Genomic DNA, 21,822 nt, shown 5'->3' on the forward strand with positions numbered 1-21,822 from the left:
AGGGCCTGCATACTGTAATATTGTTGCCAGTACAATGAGACGTGAATGTGTGATGAATAACAAAGTTTCAGGGTTAGTTCGATTAGCAGAATGAGAGGGCATAAAGGGAAATTGGCAAAGGATCATTTTAACATTTTGCACAGATATTAGGAAGTACAGACAGTGGTCGCTGTGTGGAATAGCTAGCCAGGACATGTAGTGGAGGCAGAAACACTGGGGGCTTTTAAGACTAAGCTTGATACGGTGCTAGATACCATTTCGCTTTTAGGCGAACTAAGCAGTAGGTACACTTTAGTGGTAGGAAAAGATGAGCATTGCTGAGCTGAATGCCCTGTGCTCACATTATATTATGTTATGTTATGAATCTCCTCACAGAGATCACAGTGACTGCTCTAAGTGATGCTATTTGCAGAGTGCCAGATCCCTGAGAAATGGAAAATGGAGAAGATTTTTAAGAGGTCCCCACTGCTGTAGTACTTATGCATTCAGTACCTGGTGTTTGGGTCTAAATGCACCCGTCTCCTCTCTCCCAGATAAGGCCTTAAAGGCTTAAAGGTGCACCTTTTTCATCCAGCCTGCAAGTACAGATCTTTAGTCTGCAAATATGTGTACACAGGAAAAACGCTGCTGACTGTAACCCAAGAAATATTAAGTCAGAACTGAACAAACCAAACAGACATGCCAGTAAATATATACAATCACTGAGCACTTTATTAGGAATAGAATACTAATACTGGGTAGGGCCTCCCTTTGCTCTCAAAACAACCTCAATTCTTTGTGGCATGGATTCCACAAGATGTTAAAAACATTCCTTTGACATTCGGTTCCATGTTGACATGATTGCATCACATAATTTCTGCAGATTTGTCAGATGCACATTCATGCTGCGAATCTCCCGTTCTACCACATCCCAAAGGTGTTCTATTGGATTCAGATCCGGTGACTGGGAAGACCACTAAAGAACATTGAACTCATTGTCATGTTCATGAAACCAGATGTTCCGGACACAGCCCTGTAAGGTTTGGTTGTTCAATGCATAACTTCTTTATGCTTACTACATGCCTGACCCATGTCAAAATTCCTCCATAAACACAATCATGTATTTCATTAGCTGACTATTTATTTGGTTATAAAGTAGTTTCATCTTTAAACACTCAAAAGTGAGTACCGTTGTGTGGTATTGCACGATCTCTGTGGTGTCTATGCTGGGGGCTTTTGCTTCTCCACACAGTGCCATGCTGTTTCTAACTGAATTTAATAGTAGTATCTCAATTAAATACTAGCATCATTGGATGGCTTAATTGTTAAAAGGAAGAATTTGATGAATGTACAAATTAGACATACCTGTACAAATCATAATGTAATCCGCCTGCCCTTTAAAGCCATATTTCTCGATGATTTAAGCCCTTTTTCGACAGTGCAGCAGGCCAGAAAAATGAATATTTTGTGAGTATTTGCACATTTTAGCGCTCCTAAATCCAAATTGGAGGTAAGCCCAGGAATGTTTTGAAAGACAGACTCGAGACGGCTTCACTGAGAGGGACATAATGTGACAAGGACAAGGGCAGCTTTAGCGGCTCGAGGGCTTAAACTAGCGTTTTTGTCAGCCATGGACCTCAGGTCAGGGGGACTTAATTGGGTCAACTGCTGCATTGTGCCTTAACACCTGGCAGCCTGCCTCTTTCGCTGGTTATTTTTGTTATTCCTTCCCCGCTGGTTTTTTCAGCGCTAATCAGACGGGAGGCCGGGTCCTCTTTCTGCAGCGGCCTTATCAGTCCGCTGACCCGTGCGGAAAAGAGCTTCGCTGGAGCTAAGGCTGCGGCGGGGCTGTTTGTGCCGCTGAACTTGCGAGCGCCAGCGACAACAGTGGCTGGAGATATCGAAAGTGACTGTGTCAGATTCGCGGAATGTGGTCTCCGCAGTACGCCCACTGCTGAGTCTGTTAAATTACGGCTGAACCCTTCGGGAGAGGCAGGCATTAAACTGCACTGTTTGAACAGGGTTTTGACCTTTTCGGGGCAAGAGATTGTTCCTTTCTATAAACCTTTGCATAAGCACTTGTGACGTATACACTGGATGGGGGCAGTATCTGCCTTGTAATCTCTCAAGGCAAGAAAGGGCCTCTAATCAGGAGGGCACTGTGTTTGTCTTCCCATTACACGGATGACTTACCTTTTATATTATGCTTGGTAACTCATTTATAGGGCTTGATTTTGACCCTGTCAAGGCATTTTGCAAAAATATACTAATATATATATGGAATATGGAAAATATACATAAATATATATATATTCTGAATGACCCATGGCCTAGAGTGTCGTACTCCAACCACGTGGTGCCCCCAAGGTCTTCTTCTCCTGAGACAAACAGGGATATGTTAAACATAGCATTAACCCTATTGATCCTACAGCAGGAGAGCACACCCCTATGGAAAATTACCACAGCGTTCAGACCTGGGAGAGGAACACGGCACCCTCAGGAGGCATCATTCAGCATATCAGCTGTCACCGCCCAGCGCATAACAGCGCTCACGTGACCCAGCTCCGGGCCCTCTTACCTCTTAAGGACTAAAGAGTGAAGACAGGAAGTCTGCTGTCACCCATCAGAGGTCAACCCAGTTGCTGTGGTGATGGCTAAACAAACAGATAGGGTTATACCTACAGGCAAGCTGTATGGAACCTTTATGCTCTTTTCAAAATATGTGCTTTATGTATACTAGTAGCTGTCGTGATGGTTGTAGGCTTGTGAGGTCTGGTAGTTTTATACAGAATATAACCAATTCTAGGTTCACATTCCCGTTGAGGTAGAGGTTTAGTGATAAGATTAAGTGATCTGCCCACATGCCTCCCAACATGCCAATCTGAGTGCTGACATCACCATCCTCTTTGTTATAATGCCCTTTTCTCTGGCAGCTGTGTGGTGCTGTGGGTCAGTTATGAGTAAGGTTAAATATTGGGTTCAAAGCCATGGCTGTATTTGAAAGCAAGCTGCCCTACCTCAATAGTTGCGTGTTTACTCAGTTTGGTCTTTAATTTGTGTGTGCTGTAACTCATTTCATTCTAACAGCATTCTAATAACTTTGCTGAACCTCAGTCAGTGTCACTTTTTCTCTGCCAGAATGTGATGCACTTTGTCAAGAGGCCACTGAAGATAATGCACATTTTAAAGAAGAATTCTAAAAAGAAGTTAGTGCATTGCTGTTATGTGGAGTAGATGCCATAGACTTACTGTAATGGCTGATAGTAACAAATGTCATCTGTATCATGGTGTGGATGACATGGGCCAGACTTCTGGGACGGAGCTTGGGTGGTGTGAGCCCCCTTTCTGGCCTGTTACAGGTCTCCAGGGACCATGTGTCGAGCTGTGATTGGCTGTCCTAGGGAGGGTGGTTTCAGATTCTTCCACCCAACAGTTAGGTGGGGGCACCATCTCCTTCTGCCCAGACTGAGGGGTTAGGGTCTGGCTCAACGTCCTCTGAATGCCATGGCTCCAGTCCATTCTCAAGTGTATATCCTGTCCTTCCCTCCTGCCTTCCACAGAGGCCAGGACCTTGTATACATGCCTGTTTACCTATCGTCTTCCCAGTATGGTGACATAGTTTTGTTTCTGGGCCAAAATATGGAAAGAAATTCAGGTTTGCAGTTAATCGTAAATCAAAGTTAAGGTCAAACTTTGTTTAATTTGAGCCCAGAGTGACTACAGCCTAAGCCTGGCACAGAGGCCTGGTACCAATCAAAATGTGTGCATAATTTTCTAATTCCCAGTATGGTGATTTCTTGTGATTTCGGGACTATTAAAAATGAAGAAATACAGATTTTCTAATCATTTTAAGTCAAGGTTAAGGGCAAATAGTTCAATTCAGCGCAGAGTGACTACAGCCCAGGCCAAGCCCTTCCACATCGTACAGCTGGACCCAGGCTCCCACACCCTGTACTTGGGCTCAGTATAGCCCTGGCGGTTATGTAAGCAGGGCTTATAGCAGACAGGTGTGGTGGGAAACACTCGGTGCTGTATTACTGATCGTTGGCGATTAAGCGCCATCTCCAATGACACTGGTTCATGGAAAAACAATGCAAGGTCATTGCTCTTTTGTTACTTTCTCACAGAAAATATTCATTTCATTAGGAAAACACAAAAAAACGCAAGACTTCATACAAATATTCATTAGAATTTGTTGAGATTAACCAAAGAGATTGTTATGCATGGCACGACTGTGGAAAGCCTAATTTAGACTGATATCAATGTTATCTGAGGGAATAAAATCCGCCATGTTAAAAATGGATGGGGGATATAAAATAAGAGGTGACGATATCAGGTAATTCCTGCAGAAGGGTTGAAAGTGAATTGCGAGGCCTTTCATTTTACAAGAGCCCTCTTTTTTTTTGGCAAGGTATAAGAAATGCAGGCGCAATGCTAACTGGGTGAACCTCATGCGATGTCTGCGTGCTAAAAATACCGCTGGCTTCAGGCGCACGGCATTTGTAGGGGCTGGTACGCACGGGGCAACATATTTAGGGTTATTTTGGCGCAGAGGCTCATCCTGGGTGCAGTGGCCGCTAGCTGAGTCCCGTGGTGCAAGTTCTCTGTGATAACCGTGGCCCCAGCGATCCGGGAAACCCTCCACTTGCCTTATCCTGGAGACCTGAGCATCTGGCTGTCACGCACTGCTGCATCCAAGGCTTGGAGCTGTGAGGGATGATTTCCCATCCCAGCCCTGGGCTCTGATATCTACCGCTGCTTTGTCTTTCCTCTATCTCCGGCTTACACTGAGCCCTGAGAAGGTCCTGAGAAGGTCTTAGCGCTCTGTCGCACCACAGCTTTGACACCGGCATACGTAGCACGCAGTCCAAAAAGGCCGGTGGACTGATCTTCATGCAGGGAGAACCCAGGTCTTTGGAGGATTTTCCTACCAGCCACTCAAGGGCAACTCCACATGCCACTCATAATGTAGAGTGGAGGTGGCACCTCTACTGCACCTTCAAGAGGGAAACGGGACATTTGCTACAACTCCGTAGATTGCTCACTTGAAGAAGAAAGCACACAAAATTAAAAAGGAAGGGTAATATTGTTATAAGCCGAGTGTTGTTCAGACCACAGTCTTTTGGACAAAGGCCAGGGTCTGTCGAGCAGCCAGGTTGAGATACTTTCAGTATTTCGGTTGGACCGAAAAGAACGGCAGATGCGCGAGCCTCTTCCGGTCCCGGTGCGGAAAGAGAGGGAGAGACGGAGCGCTCTCCCCTCGCCCTCCCCGCCCCTGTCCTTCCCCATCACGTACTGGATCCACACCTCTAAGAAGTTCCCCTTTTTCCATCTGAAAAAATGCAGATACGAAGCGGAGAACGCCTTCTTCTCCAACCTCAAGCTGGTCGACTTCAACATCATCGACACACTGGGAGTGGGAGGATTCGGCCGCGTGGAACTGGTAGGGCCTCCTTTTTCTACCATTTAAATGTATTTTATTCCATTATTTGCTTTCTTCTCTTTCTGGCTTCCTTTCTTTTGAAAAAAATAGTTATTTCCATCTACTCCGCACTTTTGTTTTTGGGCCATGAGGAAAAGCAGTGCAGCTAAAATGTCACGGTAGCAAAAGCACATAAGTCTATAGTACACATTTATAGGAGTTTACAGTACTGAAATCATCTGAGAGAGATTGAGAGAACAGTCAGGACAGGGCAATGGGTGAAATGATGGTTTGAATAATGCCCAGTCAACCATATCTGCAAATATGTGTGAAAATGCTGCAATTTATGATAAGCTGCATAGTATTTGACGATGCTGTGATTCCTCTTTCTGTCAAAAAGCATACTCAGCGTGAAAAAGAAAAACATAATGGCTTAAATCCTCTTTGACTGATATTCTAATAAAAGATTGTGTCATTTATTTATATTGTGGAATACTGAGAATAAAGAATAAAGGCAAGAGCACAGCATGCATTGAATCCACAGTACTTTGCTGTGAAGTTCTTCACAGAGGAAACACAAAGACATCTAAGGAGTAAGGCTGTGACGCAGTGAACACATCAACAAATTATATAAATGAAGGCTCTACTGCTGCAGAACTGACCTATGTATGATTTTCAAAAATAAAAAGTGAGCGTGTTTTGATCTAGCTCCTCAGTAGCCGTGCCAGGAGGTCAGGTTTGAGACAGCCTCCATTCTATTTGAGGTTGATTTTCCGCAAAGTAAGCAGAGAGGATACTGGGAATCCTGCCATGTGCCATGGAGCCCCAGTCACTGAGGACCAGTAAATAACTGTTCTCTGAACATTGTCCAGAGAACTCAATTATTTTCAAGAGTGCTATCTTAAAACAACCAGAAAAGATAAACTGAGCTGATACTGTACACCCACCTAGAGCTAGGAGAGAAATAAAAACTACCAACGCCAGCAAATTAAAAAGGGCATTTCTTTCCATGTGAAAATTTCTGCCGTGAGGTAATCTTCTCCCCATATAACCCCTACAAGTAAAAAAAACATGAGACATCCTGGCCAGTAGGGGACCCTTCTATCTGAACAAAGAGTGAGGGAAGTGAATTGCAGAATGCTGTTTCATTAGTTCAAAACCACTTGAGAACAAAACAGATTGGAAGATACTGCAGGTAGCTACTGGTATTGTCAGGTGCCGCTAACTGTTTTTTAAACCCAATTGTATATCCAAGAGGCCTTGTAGAGTCTAATCTTATTAAACTTTTGATCTTATCCACTCTGTAGTTTATCACAAATGGGCAAAGTAGCTATACATGAAATCTGGGAAAGAATAAAACAAAGTACAGTTAAGTTTCATGTTGAACGTTTCACATTGGATATCAAGCAAATACTATTGCTGGCAGGACTAGTCACGTTAACTGCTAACCTGACAGCAGTTGCTCAATAATATGATGGGAGAAGCCCTTTGAGAGAGAAGGAGAGAGAGAGAGATGTCGCAATGCAGCTCTGAGAAGGAAAAGCCCTGCAGCCTGGCCTAAAGAGGAATCCCCGGTGGTGCTGTCCTAGCCTATTTTAAGCACTGCGGCACCCAGAAAAAACAGTGGCCTTTCGCCTGAGGCATCGTGTTCACGGCGGCGTGAACTATTGCTAGATAGTAGGGATAGGATGACCCCTGACATGTAGTGCTCCCGAGGATACACCATGTGAAGAATCCAGCTCCATTCTCAGGTTCGGGGTTATGTATAGACCATGACTCACACGCCGCTATAAGAGGGAACTTTACATCTGAGAAATAGCTGGCGGGGCTAGACACTGATCCTAACAGGCTGGTGTTTACGTCATCTGCGGCGTGGAGCTTAAAGACGTTTAATCGGCGGGCCTCTGGCTGTTTATCTTCCCCCGCAGGTTCAGCTGAAGAGCGACGAGGTGAAGACGTTCGCGATGAAGATCCTGAAGAAGCGGCACATCGTGGACACCAGGCAGCAGGAGCACATCCGCTCGGAGAAGCAGATCATGCAGGAGGCCCACTCCGACTTCATCGTGAGGTGCGGCTCGACGTCCTCGGCGGCCGGTTATTGGCAGACTATGTGTTGCCTTTACACGGCCTGCACAGAGATAAAGCAGCTTGCCTCAGGCGACTAATCTACAGTCGCACTTTGGAGTCAGCCATGATTGTCAGACCCACAGCCCACTGTTCCAGTCATTTCACCAAGCGCTATGTACCCAACATCCGGCACCTCATATGACACGCTGCATGACATTATTTGCCTAGCAGGCATTCATTTCTGGACAGATACGCTGTGATCCAGCTGTATCTTTCCTCGGGTAATGGAGGGAGAGTGTCTCCCACTAGTCTCCCTCTCCGGCTTGCACTCACAGTCCATTAGCCCCTGGACCGACGCTCCAGCTACCGCTCCAAGCTGTAGCGCTGATTGTCCGTACGGTGCGACTGTCATCACACAAGGGGGGCGAAATGGCTGCTCTTTTCATGCAGGGTGCCAGAAACACAGGATTTCAATGACTAAGAGGAGTGGTGTAATTATGCGCCATTGGGTGTGAGAGGAGGTTTGAGAGCATTTGGGAATTAGCCAATGCTTAGCGTCTACGGGAGCGTGTTCTAGCAAAGGTGTGAAACAGGTGGATGAGGGGGGGAATCGCGCCCGCGCGTGAACTCTGCATCTCAGCAAGAGCCACAATTATGATCGTACAGTGGCCCACCTCTTACCCCTGAAGAGGAATAATGTAGTGCAGGAGGGTAATAAGAGGTTGTTGAATTGAAAGGGGGCGACATGGCTCAGGCAGTAAGAGCAGTCGTCTGGCAGTCGGAGGGTTGCCGGTTCGATTCCCCCGCCCGGGCTGTGTCGAAGTGTCCCTGAGCAAGACACCTAACCCCTAAATGCTCCTGATGAGCTGGCCGGTGCCTTGCATGGCAGCCAATCGCCGTTGGTGTGTGAGTGTGTGTATGAATGGGTGAATGAGAAGCATCAATTGTACAGCGCTTTGGATAAAGGCGCTTTATAAATGCCAACCATTTACCATTTGAAAGAAATGTCTAGGTGTCACTGTAGTGTTTCTGAGGACTCACATGTGAAGAAACCCTCGGTATGTTCTAAAGCGGGTGAGTTCAGAAGCACTCATCGTTCTCTCTTTTCAGACTTTACAGGACTTTCAAGGACAGCAAGTACCTGTACATGCTAATGGAGGCTTGCCTCGGTGGAGAGTTGTGGACCATTCTTAGGGACAGGTATGAATAATACATTTCAAGTGACATAAAACATCACATAACATTATTTACAACCTATTAAATCAAAATGAATCATAAAAAAAGGCTGAATCATATTTAAAGCATGTAGTTAAACAGCCCTCACCCGAGGCGTGAGTCCCTCCAACTCCTTAAAGAGAGACTGCAGTCTCCTCAGTGGTACTGAGGAAGAGCACCATGTTGTAATTCGCCAGTAGTCAAACCCCTGCAGAGTTTTCAGATGTGTGACATTATACGTATTTTCTTCTCATTTCAGAGGTTCATTCGAAGACTCGACGACTCGCTTCTACACGGCATGCGTGGTGGAAGCGTTCGCTTACCTGCATTCCAAAGGAATCATCTACAGAGACCTCAAGCCGGAGAACCTCATTCTGGATCACAGAGGCTACGCTAAGCTAGTGAGACGCTAACCTCAGTGCCCTTATCCCTTATGCCCTTACACTACCCTGCACCCCCTACAAGCCCTGACCTCACTCTGCACACTCTGACTCTGAACGTATCCTCAGGTGGATTTCGGCTTCGCTAAGAAGATTGGTTTCGGGAAGAAGACGTGGACGTTCTGTGGAACGCCAGAATATGTAGCACCGGAGATCATCCTGAACAAAGGGCACGACATCTCTGCAGACTACTGGTCACTGGGCATCCTTATGTATGAACTCCTGACTGGCAGGTAAATGCAGACCTTCATTCTAAAGAAAACATGGGTATATTCATTAGGGGCAAATTACTAGACTGCTCATTACTGTGTGTTTTCACATCAGATAAGATATTTTTCTACCTGAGTAACAGCCCCTTACAATATCTAAATACGAAATACACAACTGCAAGAATACATTTTACATATATTTCGAAACAAGTGTCTGTCTGTATTAGAGATAACGTAATAGTCAAGATTCTAAACATTGTAAAATATGTAACATTAAATATATGTGTCTGTATAGGTGCAATAAATGCATATACTGCAATATTACTTTAAGATCATTTTAAAGCACAAATCTGTAGTGTTTTTACATATATTAAAACATGCATTACATGCATTTTTGTATTTAAATGATGTATTGTACTTGGCCAACTTGGCATATTTCTATTTGTCAGGGTTGTGAAACAAGTTGAGAAACCCAGAAAGGTTTTCATAACGGTACCTCTTGAACTCCTTCCAGTCCGCCATTCTCCGGCCCTGACCCTATGAAAACATACAACATCATCCTGAGAGGCATTGACATGATTGAATTTCCAAAGAAGATTACCAAAAATGCTGCCAACTTAATAAAGAAGCTATGCAGGTGAGCTCCAGTGAAATCACAAAGAATGAAACATTTCAGCCTTCTGTTATTATTCTCATAGTACTTACTATTGGATACATGTGTGCTGATAAATGCCTTTTCCAGGGACAATCCTTCTGAAAGACTGGGAAACTTGAAAAACGGTGTCAAAGATATCCAAAAGCACAAGTAAGTAACGGTGTGTGGTATTATAATTAACTGTATTTATATAGCACATCATACAAGCAAGTACAATAACAATTCTGCTTTACGGAAGCATAGCAAAAAAATATAGATATTTAGAATATAAAACAAGGAAATAACAAGACTGTACAACTGCTTCAAATAGGCCAGACCATGACATGTTCCACTGAGTCACATCTTGATGTGTGTCTCCCACAGGTGGTTTGAAGGCTTTAACTGGGAAGGACTGCGGAAAGGAACACTGACTCCACCTATTATCCCCACTGTGAGTACAGAACACTGCCTCCCCTATTATCCCCACTGTGAGTACAGAACACTGCCTCCCCTATTATCCCCACTGTGAGTACAGAACACTGCCTCCCCTATCATCCCCACATACAGAACACAGACCCCCCTATTATCCCCACTGTGAGTACAGAACACTGACCCCCTATTATCCCCACTGTGAGTACAGAACACTGCCCCCTGTATCACCTCCACTGTGAGTACAGAACACTGACCCCCCTATTATCCCCACTGTGAGTACAGAACACTGACCCCTCATCACCCCCACTGTGACTACAGAACACTGACCCCCCCTATCACCCCCACTGTGAGTACAGAACACTGACCCCCCTATCATCCCCACATACAGAACACTGACCCCCCTATCACCCCTACATACAGAACACTGACCCCCCATCACCCCCACTGTGAGTACAGAACACTGACCCCCCTATCATCCCCACATACAGAACACTGACCCCCCATCACCCCCACTGTGAGTACAGAACACTGCCCCCCCTATTATCCCCACTGTGAGTACAGAACACTGACCCCTCATCACCCCCACTGTGACTACAGAACACTGACCCCCCCCTATCACCCCCACTGTGAGTACAGAACACTGACCCCCCTATCATCCCCACATACAGAACACTGACCCCTCCTATCACCCCCACATACAGAATACTGACCCCCCATCACCCACGCTGTGAGTACAGAACACTGCCCCCTCTATCACTCCCACTGTGACTACAGAACACTGACCCCCTATTATCCCCACTGTGAGTACAGAACACTGACCCCCCTATTATCCCCACTGTGAGTACAGAACACTGCCCCCTCTATCACCCCCACTGTGAGTACAGAACACTGACCCCCCTATTATCCCCACTGTGAGTACAGAACACTGACCCCTCCTGTATGTGTGCTGTCCGTGAAAAGCATTCTTTTTAGTACAACCATTATTTGTTCCTCAAATTTCATCTCTCTTCCAATTTAGAATGCCCAGTTGTAATTGTAGGCCTGTCACATCTCTGCATTGTCCTCTGTTAATTTATGAGTGCCCTTATCAGCACACACCCCAGTCGTCCCAAAGCGCAGTTGCTTCTCCTATCACTCTGCAGCCCAGCAATTGTGGACTTCCTGACTCATTCAGGCAAATCACAGCCACCCAATCAATCTAAAGGCCAGTTTATAGTTCGCCATGGGTGATCCCTGCCACCAGCGATTATCACATTTGATGGTTGGACTTTTAGTTTATACTAGAACGTTTGACAATTTGATGTCATTGCTATCATCAGTGTGCCCATCACTGAGATGTAAATTGGATTGAACTTTGACCCCATCGCTGGCTGAATTGTCATGCCAACCTTATTATAGAACGTTCTTGTCTGTAATTATATAAGTGTCATCAACTAGCTTCCTTGTCTTGAGCTCGCAATGACTCCACTTCGGAGCGATATCCATCGTCCGATGATATGTCGCCCAACTATAAACTGGCCTTAAGTCGCTATTGAGTGACAAGGAGGGGTATGTCCCTCCCTCCCTGTTCGAGTGTGAGCATTGGTCCAAACTGAAGAGAGAATCACTGAACAAAGTGACAGACTCGCTTGGGAGCCCAATGAGCATATTTTTAATTATTCCCCCAAAGCCCAAGCAATGCTAGGGGTGGCTTGTAGTGTAGTGGTTAAGGTAAATGACTGGGACACGAAAGGTCGGTGATTCGAATCCTGGTGTAGCCACAATAAGATCCGCACAGCCATCGGGCCCTTGAGCAAGGCCCTTAACCTTGCATTGCTCCAGGGGAGTATTGTCTCCTGCTAATCAACTGTACGTCACTCTGGATAAGAGCGCCTGCCAAATGCCAATAATGTAATGTAATGTAATGCTACCAGTAGTCCTGGGGGCACCACAGGGTGTTAGTTAGGGGGCTGAGGAGCAAGTTAGCAGCGACTTGATTGACTAACTTGATGTATTCACATGGGTGTGGAAAGTGAATGTATTCTGCAGCCTGGGCAGTGTGAAACTCCATTACATAATATACTTGTGTTTGTTCATCTGTCGATCAGGTCTCGTCACCAACCGACACGAGTAACTTCGACAGTTTCCCGGAGGACAGCGACGACCCTCCTCCTGACGACAACTCTGGCTGGGACTCAGATTTTTAAGCCCTCCCCCACTCTCCCTCTGCCCCGCCCCATCCCCCTTTCCCTGCTTCTGTGTAGCCTGGGGCAGCTTCATCAGAGCTGCAGAAACAAAGAGGAAAAAGGAGAGATAATGGGGGGGAAAACTGCAAAAAGAAAGAGAAGGGGAACGTAATGCTCTGGGTCACCAAAGATGCCTTCACCGATGCTGCCGCGGTCACCAGCGTAGCATGGGCGCTAACGGGCTCCTCACGTCTACCACTATGCTGAAAACCATCACGGAGTCGGCCCTTTTACGTTAACGGATAGTTTCGAGTTTGGTTTTTTTTGTTTTTTGTTTTGGGGGGGGGGGGGGATTGAGCTGAATTCACGCCCCCCACCCTGACTCAAGGCCCGCATTCCATTCCTGGCTGTGGATTCCCGAGCTCCTGGAAGCTGATTGTTCTGACAGCGTGCTAAGCTAGCAGCCTGCGGCTCGTGTGCGGAGTCTACCTGACTCAGACGTTTCTCACCTTTTCTGTTCTTCAGAGCCTCGGCGCTGTCTGGCTTCTCACAACACCGTCTGAGTCAATTGTGACAGCCCTGAATGTCATTTTCAAGTCAACTTAAATGGTATAGTATAAGTATACACCATACAGTATATGTATATATTGCACATATATAGAAGTACTTGTGACGACATGCGTGCGCACACATGCACAAGCATACACACACACACACACACACCTCAGTATATATGCGATTTACCTGTGAAGCACAAATTTAATGTCCTTATTTTTATTTTATAGGTCAAAACTGCATTAGCCATTAGCCTTTCACCACACTTGTTTCATGAAGATACAAGCATTTAAGTACTGTGATTTTTTTTCCGTTTTTTGCGACACTGAGTCGCCAGAATTTGCCTTGAGCAACTGGGTAGCTTTATATTTCCTTTTTCTATTATGTTTTCGGCACATAAAAATGAAAAGGGAAAATTTCAATCTGGTAAAATCTGACAAAGCTTAAAAAATATGAATAATATACTAACATATCATTATTTCATTACATGAATAATGCACCACACCTAAAATCTGAAGATTTGGAGGTGATGTGTGCAGCTCACCACAAGGGGGCAGACTATGACAGAAGAAAATGCTTGATGTCAGACCATCATGACAAAATCAGAAACTACATGGAAAGCTTTTGAACAAAATGACAGGCTTTATACCTTCTATGGTGCACACAAACCAGGTCTTCATCTAAAATGGTGAAATTGCGATTGCAGAGGATGACCGATTCAGAATAGATGTTCAGGTAGCAAGGGAACGCTCCTTATTCCAAGGTATTATTTAACATTCTTATTCTATTTTCACATTATACCCACTGTCATTTCCCCCCTGCCATTTATTACTTTGCCATTATATTTTATTACTAATTATGGCTCTCTGAAGCAAAGAAAATTGCATCAATTTGCTGATAACACAATATTCATCTGGGCATGATTCTTATTCAACGTTCAGATTTGACTTCCTGTGAGCAAGCATCTACTGTAAGATAGTGTCACGCATTGAGTGGTGGTTTAAAGACTGCAGTTCTCCAGGCTCAAAATAACACATTCACTGTGCTGGATAAACAGATGGAGAAACCTTATTTATTGTTTGGACCAGAGGGAAATATTTCTGTATATAAATATTCAGTGCTAATATTTTGTGATACATGTACAACTTTGAATTGTAAAAGTATATCAGGCATTATTATATGATTTAAATATTTGACAAATTGTGTTTTGTTTTTTTTGTCTTTTGGGTTTATTTAATCTGAAAAAATGTCACAATGTTAATCATCAACTCAACAGAATAGGCTCCCTCAGTCTAGTTTAGTGATCATTACATGGCTATTTGGCATTATTGCAAGTGCCTTAAATAAATGGCATCCAAAAATATCTTAAACGTTCGTTTCAATGCTGCATGACAAAGCCAGACACCTCAAATTGTTGTCCTTTCTTAGCTTGTCGCTTTTTTATGGTTCAGCTATTTATATGCCTTTTTTCTTACAATAAAATGTAACTTTCAGATGACACAAAGTGAACCCCTTCGTTTCTGTGGCCAAGCCTGTAAATCTGTTTGTATTCTGCTGCCTCATTTCTGTGAAATGTAAAACGATTTGTGCAGATTAACTTAAGACAAGCAACTCTTCATACTGCTGGAGTCAGACGTAGCGCTACTTCACTGGGTGGTCTCACTTGGCAGTGTGTTGCATGCAGTGAACACAAGACTGCATTGATATGATTTCCTTACAGGCGCCCATGAACCTTAAAGGGAACGGCTAAGGGTCTTAGATATGGACGGGCTTATACAAAGACCCTACTGCATTCCGTGTGTACAGAAGAGCAATACGCACATCTTCCAACGCACCAGTTATGCAGACTTTAATCATTACCATCAGTTAATTGCCCCGTCCTTCTCCCCCAAAGATGATGACAGGATTGACGTCCACGGTATCGCAGTCCATGGTTTCTGAGCCCATCGTCAAAGAGAGGGGAGCGTAGCTATGCCGAATCGACAGCACTGTAGGAACATCGCATCAAATCACTTGTATATGCAACCTCTGGTGAATGAAAAAGTTTCTTTCAAAATCTTTCTCTTTTTGCTGGAACTAAAAGAAATAAAAATTGCTATTCCTGCTACACACCATAAGTGCAACAGAGAAGTTACCGTTGTCACCATTCAAAAGCTCCTTGTTGTTCCTCAGTGTTTGTTACTTTGGTACTTTGAATTTGTAGTCTTTCTGTTGTGGGTTTTTTCTAATGGAAACTAAATGAGTGAATCCGTTGCAGTCAATGTTGCCTGAACTATGTATTCTGTCAAATATACTGCATTCCCTTATGTTCTGTATTTTTATTGCTACTTTACTTGCCGAGTGCCTATTGTAAACTTCACAAAACTTAAATAAATTCAAGTTACTACTTTCGGGTAATTTTCTCTCTATTCCTTTTCTGAAATTGCAAAAGAAAAGCTATGATTTCATTTCATGTTCGGTGTACAAAATAAACAACTTGCTGACAAAACTGTGAGAAATCTGTATAGAACAGTCTAGATAGAGTATCTCTATCTCTCTCACACACAGAGAAACACACTGGCCTGGTTGCTGGAGGTGTTGCATCTGAGACCACAGTCAACAGCATGTCTGTAGCTGTCAATCTAAAACTCCCACCACACCACAGCTAGGCCAAGATAGCTAGAGGCTATATGTCCACTAAATTATAGAAAACATGCATTTTAGCTTGTTCGTTAATGCCTTATTTAGAAAACAGCAGCACATGAAGCAAAATCAACTGCTAAGATTGACAGTACCTCTTTAAGCAGAGACAAACTAGCTGCTCATTGCTGCCAATACTGAGTGTTGCAGTGTGGAAATCTGCCAGATTAAAGACAAACTAATCATATGTTGCCATTTATCTCCTGAAATCTAGGGTTGCATTTAAGAGTTAGCATTGCAGGATTTATAGCGAGATAATATTATGGCAGGTTCCACACCAATTTTCACACATTATCATACATATTGAATGTGCATTCAATAACACAGTATATTTTGACTTCTTCTGCAGTTCTCACGTCTTGCAACACACAATATTCCTTTGGCCTCTCTTTTCAGAACACCTGACCTGTTCGCGGCAGCTGGTGTGGAATGCGCGTGATGTATCAGACATGTTGCTCGTATCAATCAACCTTCGGTGGAAACGACTGACCTCTAACAAAGGGTCCGTTCCTGACTCAGCTTCAAACAGCCCAGCACTCAGCAGCATGTCTGTGTACAAACACAGAAACACGTTTGTATGGGAGGCTCTTCAGAGAGGGGCAGATTACCCCCCGAGTGGAACGACAGCAGTGAAGCATTGTCACCTAAAACAAGGACAGGTCTTGCCCTGGCGAGTAAACACATTTAATTTGCTCGTATGTGAGTTCATGGAAAAGTGTTAAGCTTTAATTTTACACAGCATTCGCTGTCAGCTGGTAGCAGATATAGGAAAAAATACTACTATGTGGTGGTATAGCCTACATAGCGTGGTGAGATAGGTGCTGTAATATGCGCGCCTAAAATTATTCCAGGTCAAACAATGTTTGGTCTGCTTTATATTATCAGCATCGAAAGCCACCAGGTAGAGCTAAGGACTCATCCGTGACCGCGCTCTCGTCTATTGCCCATTTAGATTTAACCATCTGTTCTATTATTTTCAATGCAACATTTTACAAATTTGATACCATAGTTATTTTGAACTTTGCACACATGACTAATTTGCGAGGTCTTCCTAGCATGGACGGATTAGGCGACAGGCAAGCATTTCGAAAACAGGATTACCTGGCATCCAACCAAATGAATTTGCTGAGTACAATGTCTGCTAAAACCCGCTAAAAGCCGAGCAAACTGATCGTTTGTGAAAATGCCATGTCTGCTGAAGTCCGATTAAGACATGGGGTCTCAGTTCTGTTTGATCTGTCCCCATCAAAGGGTCTTTTACACAAGCTTCATTTTACACCACTGTAAGCACTGGATGTACAATTAAAACAAAGCCCAAAGACCAAAGAATCGGGATGAATGCTGCCAATTCACGTTTAATGAAGTGTATTGAACGTTTGTCTTGTAGTTGCCTATTATAACTAACCTCTGTCAACAGCATCAAAGCCTTTTTATTTGGGAGGTTATCCCAAGTATTTGGCAGATTTGCGCTTAGAAACTGTTAAATCGTTACCGCATTTTGTGGCCGCAAACATCTGACCCAAAGAGCGAGCGCAGTAAACGCCCTTAAACTCTGAAATGTCTGTAGGTTAGATTTCTTCTTTTTTCAAAACCTTAATATTGCATGGGGTCCTCTTTTTAATTGGGTATAATTTCCTGTTTTACATTCTTTTTAGAATCAGTAATTCTGTGCCCACTATCATCAACCTACATGTATTTGTACATGGGTGAGGCTGTGCCATGGTCGGCAATAAAATTCAATTAATAAGAATAGCCAATGTCTACAAATGTATTCAAAGAAATATGATATTTGAACACGTCATAATGTACGATAGTGGTTGCCTGCGTGTATCGAGATAACTTGCTGTACAGACTATACCTTGTCAGGTGGAGCCTATAATCTCATACCTTCATAACAGTAATAGGGCGATAAACTGAATACCTAGCAATTCAGACCAAGATGAATAATTGGTTTCCTAAAAGCTGTTGATATTTTGCATGTACCTTCATGGAGACGAACTGTTTTCTTGTTATTGTCTTACCGGTATTAAAGCAAGTATGTATCTTTATTACATGAGCAACTTGGACTATTGGTAAAAAATCTGTTCAGAGACATGGCCAACATTTATCACACGTTTAACGCAACAGTGACGTTTCACCAAAAGCCAAGAGAAATAGTCTAGTAGGCTAGTCAAGTAACTGAGGAACACAAGTGTAGTGTACGTGGAAAATACGTGTGTAATTGTTTTAGAGCACACAGCTGAAGTTCAGAGAGACCGATGCGAGTTCCTTATCGCAGAGTGCTAATCAACCCATATTTGTTTTAAAGCACTTAGCCTGAATGATAATTAATTCGGTAAACTTTTCACTCCTCACAATTTGCATATTCGTCTTTGATCTTTGCCGCTTGTTTAATCAAGTGCATTTCAAAGTTCTCCCATTACAATTACGGATCAAATGCTGCTAATGGACCGAAAATGACTTGAATAACCACCCATTACAAAAAACAGAAGGACCGTCTGGGCCATCGACCTTTGTTGTCCAGTTATTTGGCGCTGCATGGGACTTCACAAAATGACAATGCACAAATGTAACCACTAAACTTTGAACCGCATCACAGTGACAGACAACTATACAGAGATGCACATGCTACTGTTGACTGAATTTTGGAATTGCTTATCTTAAAAACGTGATACGTATGCTATTCCCCCTTTTATCCATAAGATAAAAACACGAATTGGGGAGTATCTTCTGGGAGTCAAAAAAAAAAAAAAAAAAAAAAGGTTTACACAATGTTGACAGTAAACAGAAGAGCAAATACAATAAGCTTTTTAGGATGTCACCTTACATCAGTACCAGGTTTAGTAATATCCTTTAAATCCAAATTAAAGTATGGGCAAAGAGTGTATTAGGGAAACATTTTTCGGTGTTTGTTTGATGTCAAGTCGCGGAGACTCATTGATAATTATACACAAACATTATCGTGAAATCCTAGGATTCCCTTTTAATAGGTTAGCTGCTGTGGCAAGCGTCATGCACTCAAGCTCTTTGAAATTTCATCCACCCCTTTGTTACACATAGCTAGGGGCGGGAATGCAAACAACTCCACGTTATAAATCGAGCATCAGGACAGCAGAGTCTTCAGAGGACACAGGGAGGTTCAGTACACTTACATCATCCTTGCGAGCTGCTTACCTACAAAGGAATACTACGTCTCGCTCAAGTCTTTGCCACGGAGTTTGAACTTGTTGACTTGTTGTTGCGCTACTCCTGTAACAATGTTGCGAGTTTCGGTGCCTGTGTTTGTTGTTTTTTGCTGTGCTATATGCTTATACTCTGAGAATGCCTGTGCTGGGCCAGTTCTGCTCAACTCCAATGCCATCAAAAATCTTCCCGGAGGGGTTGCAAATCCCAGCCACCCGGTCAGCGCAAGCCCAGACGTTCTACCTTTTGACAGCGGCAGTCAGAACATGGCGATTGATACTTTACAGGTAAAACATGTGACATGTGCTTAGAGTGTAAACACGTCTTTGCTGCAAAAATGCAGTTTTTAGTCAGTTTCGGAATTGGTGCTGAAATAATGAAACTTTGTTATTACGTGTCATGGAAAGTTTATTTTCAGAATAGTATGTATTTACAACCTTTTCTCATCAATATTCAGCCTACAAGTTGCGTGGTTGACGAAGAATGCGGTGATGAAGAGTTTTGCTACGGAACCAGAGGCGCCTGTCTACCGTGCAAGAAACGTAGGAAACGCTGTATCCGGGACGCTATGTGCTGCCCTGGTAACCACTGCAGCAATGGTGAGCGCGACTTTTGAATAAACCAGCGGATAAAAAAACCGCATATTTCAGTTTCATATGAATGGGCTCAAACTTCGTCAAAAATATAGCACCTTAAATTAGTTTTGGATATAGTTTTTTCAGGATTCATTTGTGCGTATTTTGACGAAGTTTGTTGTTAAATATTGCCGTTAAATATTGGTCTAAAAACTAATTTTCTCTTTTCAGGAGTGTGTTTGCCCATTGACTCTGACACTGCTCAACACCCTGGTGCTGAAGAGGTGGTGCCTATTACTTTCGATAACTCAACAGTGGAAGCAAATTCCAAGCCTACATCCCAAGGGAAATCACAATCACTCAAAGGTATGTAGACTTGTTCTTTGGGATGCTACCATGAAAGGTACATGACAAGGCAATGTTACCAGACGTGTCAAGCTGAAAGACCTGTTCTTTTGACTAATTTGTGGACCTTTAATCTTCTAGGTCAGGAGGGTGAGAACTGCTTGAGGTCCACAGACTGTTCGGATGGACTCTGCTGCGCCCGTCACTTCTGGTCCAAAATCTGCAAACCCGTTCTGATTGAGGGACAAGTGTGCACCAAGCATCGGAGGAAAGGCACCCATGGCCTGGAGATATTCCAGCGCTGTGACTGTGCTCATGGGCTTGCTTGCCGAACACAGAAGGGAGACAACAACAACAAGGCTTCTCGGAGTCTCCACACTTGCCAAAGACACTGAGTCCCTCACAGTCTTACCAAAGCTGATATCTTAAGGACATTGTTTAAGCCCGTCGGGAGTTTTAAAGGATTTTTTTATTTCCTTCCGAAGAGCATTTGAAATCGCCGGAGAGGGCGTTCGCTTTGGATACTCTGTTCTTTTTCTTCAATTTTGTGTTTCAAAATAGCAGAGTAGCTTTGATTGTTTCTCTTTTATGGAACTTGAGATTCACAATGGTTGCAGTAAATTACTGTATTGTAAATACCATACTGAAAGTGGCACTTAACTCTAGTGATTTCTGTCAACACAACTATTCTGAGAGCAAGTGCTACATGATTCTACCATGTTATTGTAAATTTATAAACAATGTGATTTCTATTGTTATTTAGATTCTTGATATAAATGCCTATATTTTTATTTGAAATAAAGACAATGTAAAAATATTTAAGTGTTTTATTAAATCATGCAAAAACAAGAGCAGGTGTGTGTGAGGGTGTATTCCAGCAGAATAATAGAATATTCAAATCAGAAATTAATTAAACAAATTGTGTTCTTAATCGTGTAGAAAATGTGCAAATTGTGAATATATTTGGGTTGGGAGAATATACAGAAAAAGGTGATACCATCCAAGATAAGGGCCATAAACTCAGTTATATATATCTATTGCATTGTTCCTTCTTGTCATATAAAATGTAACAATTTGATCCCTTGCTGTTTGGTAAGATGGGTAAACAATGATTGAGAGGAACACCGCTTTAAATTTGATACCATATATCTATTATTTTATATTCCTCGGATTGTGCTGCGGATGTTCCCACTGGCGCCGTGCTTTGATTTCCCAGATCAACAGCCTTTATTACACCAATTTCACATTTGCACAGTGCTATCGGGTGGTTAACTCGGTTTGGGCCCTGTTTTATTTGATGGTGGCTGTGATTTAGCCCCTTTGCTGCCCACCATATGGCTCTTTTATTGAGTGCTGTGCTGGACAGGCTGGTCCTCAGGTGAGATTCCCTCGCCGTGGTCCAGACATGCTCCCTGAAACCTCATTCCCCATTCCCTGGTGAAGCCATATGGTCCTGCATATGGGAAATGGTTTGACAAACTCTTCCATTTCTTTCTGGAAGCACGTGATTTGGGAGGTCAAACTCTCAAAAGTGAAGCGGGATACAATGTCCTTGTCTTTGAATAATACATTATCACACAATTGGACGTCTTTAGTTGTCAGAACCTGTTATCATTCTTAATGCATTTTGATTATTTTAATGTAGAGAATATGCACAGCTTCACATAAACCAGTGCTGAAATAGTTGAGTACAAAATGCATGGCGGTTTCTAAACATTTCACGAGAATTATCTTGGTCTGAATTAATGTGTTGTAGGATATTATTTAGCCTCCACGTCTATTGTGACCATTCTTTCATCTTGAAATATCTGTTTCAAAAGCCAAAATAAAAATATGTAAAAATGTTCTTTAAAAATGATTTATTTTTTCTTTCAGTTTCCTCCTGTGTTTTTAGGTAATTAGAAACTCCTGAGTTTAGGCTT

General features: G+C 43.2%; 2 protein-coding genes across 3 annotated transcripts in view; both read left to right on the forward strand.

Annotated features, from left to right (window-relative positions):
- prkg1b (protein kinase cGMP-dependent 1b) overlaps positions 1-15,504 on the forward strand; it is a 125,792-nt gene extending 110,288 nt beyond the window's left edge. For both annotated transcript variants that reach the window (XM_061231344.1, XM_061231343.1), the window contains exons 10-18: positions 5,326-5,422; positions 7,330-7,469; positions 8,579-8,668; positions 8,943-9,084; positions 9,193-9,356; positions 9,847-9,969; positions 10,075-10,137; positions 10,351-10,417; positions 12,486-15,504. In XM_061231344.1, the coding sequence (XP_061087328.1) occupies positions 5,326-5,422; positions 7,330-7,469; positions 8,579-8,668; positions 8,943-9,084; positions 9,193-9,356; positions 9,847-9,969; positions 10,075-10,137; positions 10,351-10,417; positions 12,486-12,584 (985 nt within the window). In that variant the 3' untranslated portion in view covers positions 12,585-15,504. The remainder of the gene's footprint in view (positions 1-5,325; positions 5,423-7,329; positions 7,470-8,578; positions 8,669-8,942; positions 9,085-9,192; positions 9,357-9,846; positions 9,970-10,074; positions 10,138-10,350; positions 10,418-12,485) is intronic.
- Positions 15,505-18,933: 3,429 nt separating this feature from the next.
- dkk1b (dickkopf WNT signaling pathway inhibitor 1b) lies at positions 18,934-20,717 on the forward strand. The gene is made up of 4 exons (XM_061232832.1): positions 18,934-19,267; positions 19,438-19,579; positions 19,787-19,921; positions 20,042-20,717. Exons 1-4 carry the CDS (start codon positions 19,055-19,057, stop codon positions 20,293-20,295), a joined length of 744 nt encoding a protein of 247 aa, XP_061088816.1. The 5' UTR covers positions 18,934-19,054; the 3' UTR covers positions 20,296-20,717.
- Positions 20,718-21,822: the final 1,105 nt, after the last annotated feature.

The sequence above is a fragment of the Conger conger genome, chromosome 2, assembly GCF_963514075.1.
Source record: "Conger conger chromosome 2, fConCon1.1, whole genome shotgun sequence".
Lineage (NCBI taxonomy): Eukaryota > Metazoa > Chordata > Actinopteri > Anguilliformes > Congridae > Conger > Conger conger.

Excerpts from the sequence above, each read along its gene's own strand:
- dkk1b (XM_061232832.1), top strand. The coding sequence starts at position 19,055 with ATGTTGCGAGTTTCGGTGCCTGTGTTTGTTGTTTTTTGCTGTGCTATA. Across the intron at positions 19,580-19,786 it reads TGGTAACCACTGCAGCAATG|GAGTGTGTTTGCCCATTGAC; the intron begins GTGAGCGCGACT and ends TTCTCTTTTCAG. Across the intron at positions 19,922-20,041 it reads GAAATCACAATCACTCAAAG|GTCAGGAGGGTGAGAACTGC; the intron begins GTATGTAGACTT and ends TTAATCTTCTAG.